The 9,030-nt window shown below is 34.2% G+C and overlaps 1 protein-coding gene and 8 non-coding genes across 9 annotated transcripts; all 9 read right to left on the bottom strand.

The window, feature by feature from the left end:
• Positions 1-1,065: 1,065 nt before the first annotated feature.
• On the bottom strand, positions 1,066-1,467 carry LOC143205585 (homeobox even-skipped homolog protein 1-like). Its single transcript, XM_076418744.1, has one exon. The coding sequence runs from the start codon at positions 1,465-1,467 to the stop codon at positions 1,066-1,068; it is 402 nt and encodes a 133-aa protein (XP_076274859.1).
• A 4,544-nt stretch (positions 1,468-6,011) lies between these two features.
• TRNAV-AAC (transfer RNA valine (anticodon AAC)) lies at positions 6,012-6,084 on the bottom strand. Its single transcript has one exon. It is a non-coding gene; the product is annotated as a tRNA-Val (tRNA).
• A 411-nt stretch (positions 6,085-6,495) lies between these two features.
• TRNAV-AAC (transfer RNA valine (anticodon AAC)) lies at positions 6,496-6,568 on the bottom strand. The gene has a single exon. It is a non-coding gene; the product is annotated as a tRNA-Val (tRNA).
• A 412-nt stretch (positions 6,569-6,980) lies between these two features.
• TRNAD-AUC (transfer RNA aspartic acid (anticodon AUC)) lies at positions 6,981-7,053 on the bottom strand. The gene has a single exon. It is a non-coding gene; the product is annotated as a tRNA-Asp (tRNA).
• Positions 7,054-7,220: 167 nt separating this feature from the next.
• Positions 7,221-7,293, bottom strand: TRNAV-AAC (transfer RNA valine (anticodon AAC)). The gene has a single exon. It is a non-coding gene; the product is annotated as a tRNA-Val (tRNA).
• Positions 7,294-7,462: 169 nt separating this feature from the next.
• Positions 7,463-7,535, bottom strand: TRNAV-AAC (transfer RNA valine (anticodon AAC)). Its single transcript has one exon. It is a non-coding gene; the product is annotated as a tRNA-Val (tRNA).
• A 169-nt stretch (positions 7,536-7,704) lies between these two features.
• Positions 7,705-7,777, bottom strand: TRNAD-AUC (transfer RNA aspartic acid (anticodon AUC)). The gene has a single exon. It is a non-coding gene; the product is annotated as a tRNA-Asp (tRNA).
• A 411-nt stretch (positions 7,778-8,188) lies between these two features.
• On the bottom strand, positions 8,189-8,261 carry TRNAV-AAC (transfer RNA valine (anticodon AAC)). The gene has a single exon. It is a non-coding gene; the product is annotated as a tRNA-Val (tRNA).
• A 169-nt stretch (positions 8,262-8,430) lies between these two features.
• TRNAV-AAC (transfer RNA valine (anticodon AAC)) lies at positions 8,431-8,503 on the bottom strand. The gene has a single exon. It is a non-coding gene; the product is annotated as a tRNA-Val (tRNA).
• Between the last annotated feature and the right edge of the window lie 527 nt (positions 8,504-9,030).

Here is a 9,030-nt window from a genome sequence, read left to right as displayed (position 1 = left end):
CGCAAACATAGCAACAAAATTATTTCTCGACCAATATTTAGTCACAGAAGAAACTCAGCATAATAATAATAACAGAATATAGTTAAAGTATGTGATTAATAATATATATTAAAAATACAAATGCCCTAAAGAAATAAAAGAAAAGTTTATTTCATATTTAAATTACCAAGGAATACACGAATACAATATACAAAGATACATATGAACTATAAGGAAACATTCTCTGTTATTATTTTAGAACAAAATTATTCAAGCATTTGTGTTATTCGATATATACTTTCGTAATTTTGAATTAGATAGGGCAGAGAATAGTAAGACCATTAGAAACAGAGAAACCAAAGCTTGATTTCGCAAAAAAATATATAGACACAATAATACTCTAAGCTTTACTTTATTTATAATTAGAAGAATTAAGTGAAATGTTATATTTTATTACATACTCCCTACATGTTTATAATTGTTATAACATTTCAAGCAAATAAATAAGTTAAGAAATATTTTCAATTTCCAATTTAGGTATAATATTATTAATACTATTGTGCCTAAAATCAAAATTATATTTCGTAATGATCATATATTAAACAGTTTAAATGTTTCTTATAAAATATTTAGTTATAAAATTAATTTATGAAACAATTCATAACAATAATATTTATACAATTCAGATTTTACTATAAAATTACAGGAATTTGTTAATTGTATGGCGATGTAATTTAAACGTCAAATTGTTTAGAATAGATATTGCCCTTTGTTACTTAAAACTCGATGAGAGTAGGCTACAATAGCTGGAACGTGATCTACATATGTTTCGCTACAATGTAAAAGATCGTAATGATATGAGCCTCATATTGGGTTTGTTTGTTCTTCAAAATTATATTCCCTTGGCTGGAGGAGCATTGATCATTCATACTCAATTTTTCACCAATATTCACAGGATAACTGTCGTTCGTTAAGTTCATGGTGCACTCCCTTGAACGCTGCGGCAGAGTTGGACATATTATAGGCTGATAGGCTAGGACATATTTGCGATTCTCATTCATTGGCTCAATTCGTCTGACTCCTAGGTTATCCGTGAAGCCATTGGTCATGCAGACTCCCACTCGCTGGACCTGCGGTATTATTGGCACTGCTGGTATATCCCATCCATGGTTTGGGACATATGCTGTTACTTCTTGTGCGTAATAGTTTGGACTTTTTATCTCTCTTCCTACAATTTTGGAACCAACCTTGAAGTGCTCTCTGAGGTACACTAAATTCCTCAGCTAGTTCAGCTTTCCTAATTGCCCCTATGTAAGGCTCTTTTCTGTACTCTAGTTCCAATGCTGTTCGTTGTTGTTCGGTAAATTTTATCCGTTTTGACTTGATTTCCTCTCTACTGGAAGTAGCTGAACTGATACGTGTTGGTAATGTACGGACTTGTGTCTCTGTAAAACGTAAGTAGAGCGCTAATTCTTCATATAATGTCATTTTTGTAAGCGTCACTACCTTGTAGAATACATGAGTAAGAAATGACGATTTTCATATTGTGTTTATAACCCTTAATATAGTGAGGGCGTGTCTCAATCATTATCATGCCGAACCAATAGGATCATTTGGTACCACAGTTTTCTCCCCGCCCCTCCGCACGTATAACAATTCTAAATTTCAGTTGTTCCAGAGCAATAAATATAAATTAATATAATGATGTCTCTATGAATAGTGGCATTATGTTTATGAAATAGAATATAACAAAGCAATATAAAGAATATTTTTGATTATTTAATATTAACTGTTTTGATATAACAAGTCTCTATATATTAATCGGAATTGCGAAAATGTTGCCTCCTTACTTGAGAAAATCAAGAGCAATTGTCAGCGTGATATCTGGTTCGGTTAAAGCGTTAACAGATAGTGGAATTTCCAGTTTTTTTCCAAATCTAGCAAACAGGAATAGCCACCAAATCAGTATAACAAAATATATAAACAACTATAACTCTTCTTATACTTCAATAGGTATGTAGGAATGTAAGTCTCGTCGGTCGGTCGATCGGAATGTGTGGTTGTCGATGCGATTGTTCATTAACACTCCGAACATTCACTACTATTTTTGGAAATAATTTGCACGAGAACTAAAAACACTGATTGAAGAAATACTGGTTTATTTCGATAATAAATGATACATGTGGTCGACGGGAGAATTGACATGATATTAGGTTAAGGTGAAGGAAGTACGGTACCGCTGTGGAAGTGGTACTGTTACAAGGGGGTGGAGAAAAGAAAAGAGAGTGAGAGGTCGTCGTGATGGTCTTTTAACGCATGGTACCAATCCACCGGCGTTGCCAACCTTTGAACTTGTTGTAGGTGAATACGTGGTGGTCTAAAGGGTCGCGGCGGTCGCCGCAGGTATATAAAATACATTTGAGAACGCTATGATCTTTATAACATTCTCAATTCTTTATGTTTTGATTATTAATTCAAGTACATTAGAGGCTCCAGTTATATTTAAAGCATGAGTATATCCCCTGTCTAGACATTTTAAGGAATATAATGGTTAACCCTCAACATTGCTAAAAGTTGCTCCTAAACAATGTAGGTCTTTAGGTAATTCATAAGATTATTAAATACACAATTTTCAGAAAAGTCTACTTAGTATCAAGCACCAAAGAGGCAATAGCTCGCACGAAATTACATAACTTTTAATATTAGTGGTTGTTAGTAATTCTATCATTTTATTTTCTTGTGTTTTAGCAGCGAATATATAGTTTTAATGCTCATTTCAACGCCCTGATTTTCAAGGTTAGCTAACCTATCTTGTATTTCTTGTCTTTTATGTCTTTTATACAGAAACAACAATTAATAATAATATTATAAGAATAGTACAAACAATATTTGAATAATACCAAACATATTAAATGTCCCCTAATAAAGTAAATATAAGATAATTGCATCGACACCACTCTAAAACTGTAATGATAACACAATCACCCGTGGTCAATTATGCCGCAAAAGAGCAATAAAATAATTATGTCCGTATCTATAATTTGTCACAGGAGAAATTGAGTAATAAAATTAATAGAAGGAATATTAATAGAGAATATTTATAAATATATATATAGAAAGTAACATAATTATGAATTAAAAATTAAAAGTCAATTTAGTTGGCAAATGCCTAATGAGTCATTCGGCCGATCTGTCAACCGATCTACTGTCTACCGACAAAATAAAATAAAATTTGATTTAAGCTAGAAGTAGTAAGAAAAGTTACCTTATAAATATATAAGTAAATATAAATATATATATATATATATATATATATATATATATATATATATTTATAATAATAAATTTGTAATAATAAATATATATAGGTTTAGGTAGGTATTAAGCTAAATTGTGTGTATATATTAGAATATAAAACAAGTGTAGTAGATAAAAGTTTTTGTCGCCACCGGGAATAGAAACTGCCACCTCCGTTTCAGAGCCAACTATTACACCATAAAGCTGTATAATATTTTTACAACGTGATATATTCTTCAGTATGTGCTTAAAAGCAAATGTCTGGGAAATGGGAATGATGTCTCGAACATGGTGAGATCCCTATAGCTATGTGTAGTAATATTCTAGCTATATCAGAAGTAACGGCAGTTGTCAATTCGTAAGTGTAAACTAAACCAGGGTATTTATTAATGACTGTTAGTACAATAAATGTAAAATGTCTTAAACCGACAATTGACGAATATAAACGCATTAATGAAAAAGGAATATGTAGAAGAAAGCATCACTGATTTAAATGGATATATCACAATCAGACGAGGCATACATGCAACAAAATTTTTCGGCTTTGTGTCAAAATGCAAAACGAATGCCCTTTTGGTAAATATTATTCTTTGCTATATTAGTAATTAACGCAGTTTGGAGTTGCTGTTGCTTCCTCTTCATGTACAAATTTGTTTGTAGAGAAATTCCTTGCATCAAGTATTATGTTATTCAGTAGATTATTATGCGGGAGACTTAAGTCTGGCTTCCCTTTTAGCGCTCCTTCAGCTATTAGGACCAGACATTAATACAATGGCAATGGCAGCCTCATTAATATAACTTGCTAATACCATTTCTCTAATTTTCCCTTTACATTTATTCTTTACAAATTCTCTTCAAACAACTGCGTTTGTATTTCTATATATTATATGCGAGTTTTCCTTGCTGACTTATTGTTTATCACTAGTATAATTACTTTATGGCAGTTGTATTGTCCATTTTTTATGATGTCTATTTACAATAGGATTTTAAGTATTCTCTATTACCAAACATTTATTCCGGCATTTAATTTTACTATATATTGTTAATCACATACTCTAACAATATTTTGTTATTTTAATGACGAAATTCCTTTCACCACCACCAAGAACAAGCACAGTGCATCGACAAAGAAAAGCAACATTGATAAAGAAAGTGCTGTTAAGAGTGAGATCTAGGGACCTTCCACGTATAAAACGGATGTTATAATCGCTAGGCCACAGAAGCGTGATATAAAACAGCAGAAATATTCCCAGCAAAAGCGTATCCTATTTGAGTGTGTGTCGTGGATACCAACTAGATTAAACATTTCATAAAATATTTTCATATTTTATTTAGCAAAATAGTATTGGCTTGTGCGTAGTTAATATAAAGAGGTTTGAGATCGAAAACTATGTTGGGTATGGGATCGAACCAGGGGTCTTCCGGGTGTTAGGCGGATATGATGACTACACCACAGGAATGTGATATTAATCAGCAGAAGCATTCTCAGCAAAAGTATATCCTACTTGTGTATGTGTGGTGGATAACAACTATAATAAATATTTCATAAAAATATTTTCATTTGATATTTAGCAAAACAATATTGGCTTGTGCCTAGTTAATATAAAGAAGTTTGAGGTCAAAAAATGGGTGTTTCCGCTTGGGATCGAACCATGGACCTTCCGCGTGTTAGGCTGTTATCATAACCACTACGCCGCTAAAACTTACATTAAATACCGGAAACATTCTCGACAAAAGCATATCTTACTTGAGTTTGTGTGGTGGATACCAACTAAAATAAACATTTCACAAAAACATTTTCATATGCTCTTTAGCAAATTATTATTTACTTGTGTGTACTTTTGAGATCGAAAAATAGTGTCTGCGCTTGCGATCGATCTAGGGACCTTCCACGTATAAAGCGGATGTTATAACCGTTACACCACAGAAACGTGATTTTAAACAGCAGAAAAATTCTCAGCAAAAGCGTATCCTATTTGAGGGTTTGTGGTGGATACCAGCTAAATTAAACCTTTCATGAAAATATTTTCATAAGCTATTTAGCAAAATAGCATTGGCTTGTGCGCAGTTCAGGGAACTTCCGCGTGTTAGGCGGATGTGATAACCTCTACACCACAGAAACTTGATATTAATCAACAGAAACATTCTCAGCAAAAGCATATCCTACTTGAGTTTGTGTGGTGGATACCAACTAGAATAAACATTTCATAAAAATATTTTCATATGCTATTTGGCAAAATAGTATTGGCATGTGCGTAGTTAATATAAAGAAGCTTGAGGTAAAAAAACTGTGTTTCCACCTGGGATCGAACAAGGGACCTTCAGCGTGTTAGGCGGATGTGATAACCTCTACACCACAGAAACTTGATATTAATCAACAGAAACATTCTCAGCAAAAGCATATCCTACTTGCGTTTGTGTGGTGGATACCAACTAGAATAAACATTTCATAAAAATATTTTCATATGCTATTTGGCAAAATAGTATTGGCATGTGCGTAGTTAATATAAAGAAGTTTGAGGTAAAAAAAACAGTGTTTCCGCCTGGGATCGGACCAGGGACCTTCCGCGTGTTAGGCGGATGTGATAACCTATACAAAAGCATATCCTACTTGAGTTTGTGTGGTGGATACCAACTAGAATAAGCACTTCATAAAAAGATTTTCATATGCTATTTAGCAAAATATTATTGGCTTGTTCGTAGTTAATATAAAGTGAGTGGAGGTCGAAAAAGAGTGTTTCCACCTGGAATCGAACCAGGGACCTTCCGCGTGTTAGGCGGATGTGATAACCTCTACACCACAGAAACTTGATATTAATCAACAGAAACATTCTCAACAAAAGCATATCCTACTCGCGTTTGTGTGGTGGATACCAACTAGAATAAACATTTCATAAAAATATTTTCATATGCTATTTAGCAAAATATTATTGGCTTGTTCGTAGTTAATATAAAGTGAGTGGAGGTCCAAAAAGAGTCTTTCCACCTGGGATCGAACCAGGGACCTTCCGCGTGTTAGGCGGATGTGATAACCTCTACACCACAGAAACTTGATATTAATCAACAGAAACATTCTCAGCAAAAGCATATCCTACTTGAGTTTGTGTGGTGGATACCAACTATAATAAACATTTCATAAAAATATTTTCATATGCTATTTAGCAAAATAACATTGGTTTGTGCGTAGTTAATATAAAGAAGTTTGAGGTAAAAAAACAGTGTTTCCGCCTGGGATCGGACCAGGGACCTTCCGCGTGTTAGGCGGATGTGATAACCTCTACACCACAGAAACTTGATATTAATCAACAGAAACATTCTCAACAAAAGCATATCCTACTCGCGTTTGTGTGGTGGATACCAACAAGAATAAACATTTCATAAAAATATTTTCATATGCTATTTAGCAAAATATTATTGGCTTGTTTGTAGTTAATATAAAATGAATGGAGGTCCAAAAAAGAGCCTTTCCACCTGGGATCGAACCAGGGACCTTCCGCGTGTTAGGCGGATGTGATAACCTCTACACCACAGAAACTTGATATTAATCAACAGAAACATTCTCAGCATAAGCATATCCTACTTGAGTTTGTGTGGTGGATACCAACTATAATAAACATTTCATAAAAATATTTTCATATGCTATTTAGCAAAATATCATTATTTTGTGCGTAGTTAATATAAAGTGAGTGGAGGTCGAAAAAGAGTGTTTCCACCTGGAATCGAACCAGGGACCTTCCGCGTGATAAGCGGATGTGATAACCTCTACACCACAGAAACTTGATATTAATCAACAGAAACATTCTCAACAAAAGCATATGCTACTCGCGTTTGTGTGGAGGATACCAACAAGAATAAACATTTCATAAAAATATTTTCATATGCTATTTAGCAAAATATTATTGGCTTGTTCGTAGTTAATATAAAGTGAGTGGAGGTCGAAAAAGTGTTTCCACCTGGAATCGAACCAGGGACCTTCCGCGTGTTAGGCGGATGTGATAACCTCTACACCACAGAAACTTGATATTAATCAACAGAAACATTCTCAGCAAAAGCATATCCTACTAGAGTTTGTGTGGTGGATACCAACTAGAATAAACATTTCATAAAAATATTTTCATATGCTATTTGGCAAAATAGTATTGGCATGTGCGTAGTTAATATAAATAAGTTTGAGGTAAAAAAACAGTATTTCCACCTGGGATCGAACCAGGGACCTTCCGCGTGTTAGGCGGATGTGATAACCTCTACACCACAGAAACTTGATATTAATCAACAGAAACATTCTCAGCAAAAGCATATCCTACTTGAGTTTGTGTGGTGGATACCAACTAAAATAAACATTTCATAAAAGCATTTTCATATGCTATTTAGCAAAATAACATTGGTTTGTGCGTAGTTAATATAAAGAAGTTTGAGGTAAAAAAACAGTATTTCCACCTGGGATCGGACCAGGGACCTTCCGCGTGATAAGCGGATGTGATAACCTCTACACCACAGAAACTTGATATTAATCAACAGAAACATTCTCAACAAAAGCATATGCTACTCGCGTTTGTGTGGAGGATACCAACAAGAATAAACATTTCATAAAAATATTTTCATATGCTATTTAGCAAAATAGTATTGGCATGTGCGTAGTTAATATAAAGAAGTTTGAGGTAAAAAAACAGTATTTCCGCCTGGGACCGGACCAGGGACCTTCCGCGTGTTAGGCGGATGTGATAACCTCTACACCACAGAAACTTGATATTAATCAACAGAAACATTCTCAGCAAAAGCATATCCTACTTGAGTTTGTGTAGTGGATACCAACTAGAATAAACATTTCATAAAAATATTTTCATATGCTATTTAGCAAAATATTATTGGCTTGTTCGTAGTTAATATAAAGTGAGTGGAGGTCGAAAAAGAGTGTTTCCACCTGGAATCGAACCAGGGACCTTCCGCGTGTTAGGCGGATGTGATAACCTCTACACCACAGAAACTTGATATTAATCAACAGAAACATTCTCAGCAAAAGCATATCCTACATGAGTTTGTGTGGTGGATACCAACTAGAATAAACATTTCATAAAAATATTTTCATATGCTATTTGGCAAAATAGTATTGGCATGTGCGTAGTTAATATAAAGAAGTTTGAGGTAAAAAAACAGTGTTTCCGCCTGGGATCGGACCAGGGACCTTCCGCGTGTTAGGCGGATGTGATAACCTCTACACCACAGAAACTTGATATTAATCAACAGAAACATTCTCAGCAAAAGCATATCCTACTTGCGTTTGTGTGGTGGATACCAACTAGAATAAACATTTCATAAAAATATTTTCATATGCTATTTGGCAAAATAGTATTGGCATGTGCGTAGTTAATATAAAGAAGTTTGAGGTAAAAATATAGTATTTCCGCCTGAGATCTGACCAGGGACCTTCCGCGTGTTAGGCGGATGTGATAACCTCTACACCACAGAAACTTGATATTAATCAACAGAAACATTCTCAGCAAAAGCATATCCTACTTGCGTTTGTGTGGTGGATACCAACTAGAATAAAGATTTCATAAAAATATTTTCATATGCTATTTAGCAAAATAGTATTGGCATGTGCGTAGTTAATATAAAGAAGTTTGAGGTAAAAAAACAGTATTTCCGCCTGGGACCGGACCAGGGACCTTCCGCGTGTTAGGCGGATGTGATAAACTCTACACCACAGAAACTTGATATTAATCAACTGAAACATTCTCAGCAAAAGCATATCCT

This window comes from Rhynchophorus ferrugineus, unplaced genomic scaffold, assembly GCF_030347505.1.
Source record: "Rhynchophorus ferrugineus isolate W39M unplaced genomic scaffold, kcgeb_rfMv2 rfM1, whole genome shotgun sequence".
Classification (NCBI taxonomy): Eukaryota; Metazoa; Arthropoda; class Insecta; order Coleoptera; family Curculionidae; genus Rhynchophorus; species Rhynchophorus ferrugineus.
This window is presented reverse-complemented; position numbering and strand designations above follow the sequence as displayed.

Excerpts from the sequence above, each read along its gene's own strand:
- LOC143205585 (XM_076418744.1), bottom strand. The coding sequence starts at position 1,467 with ATGACATTATATGAAGAATTAGCGCTCTACTTACGTTTTACAGAGACA.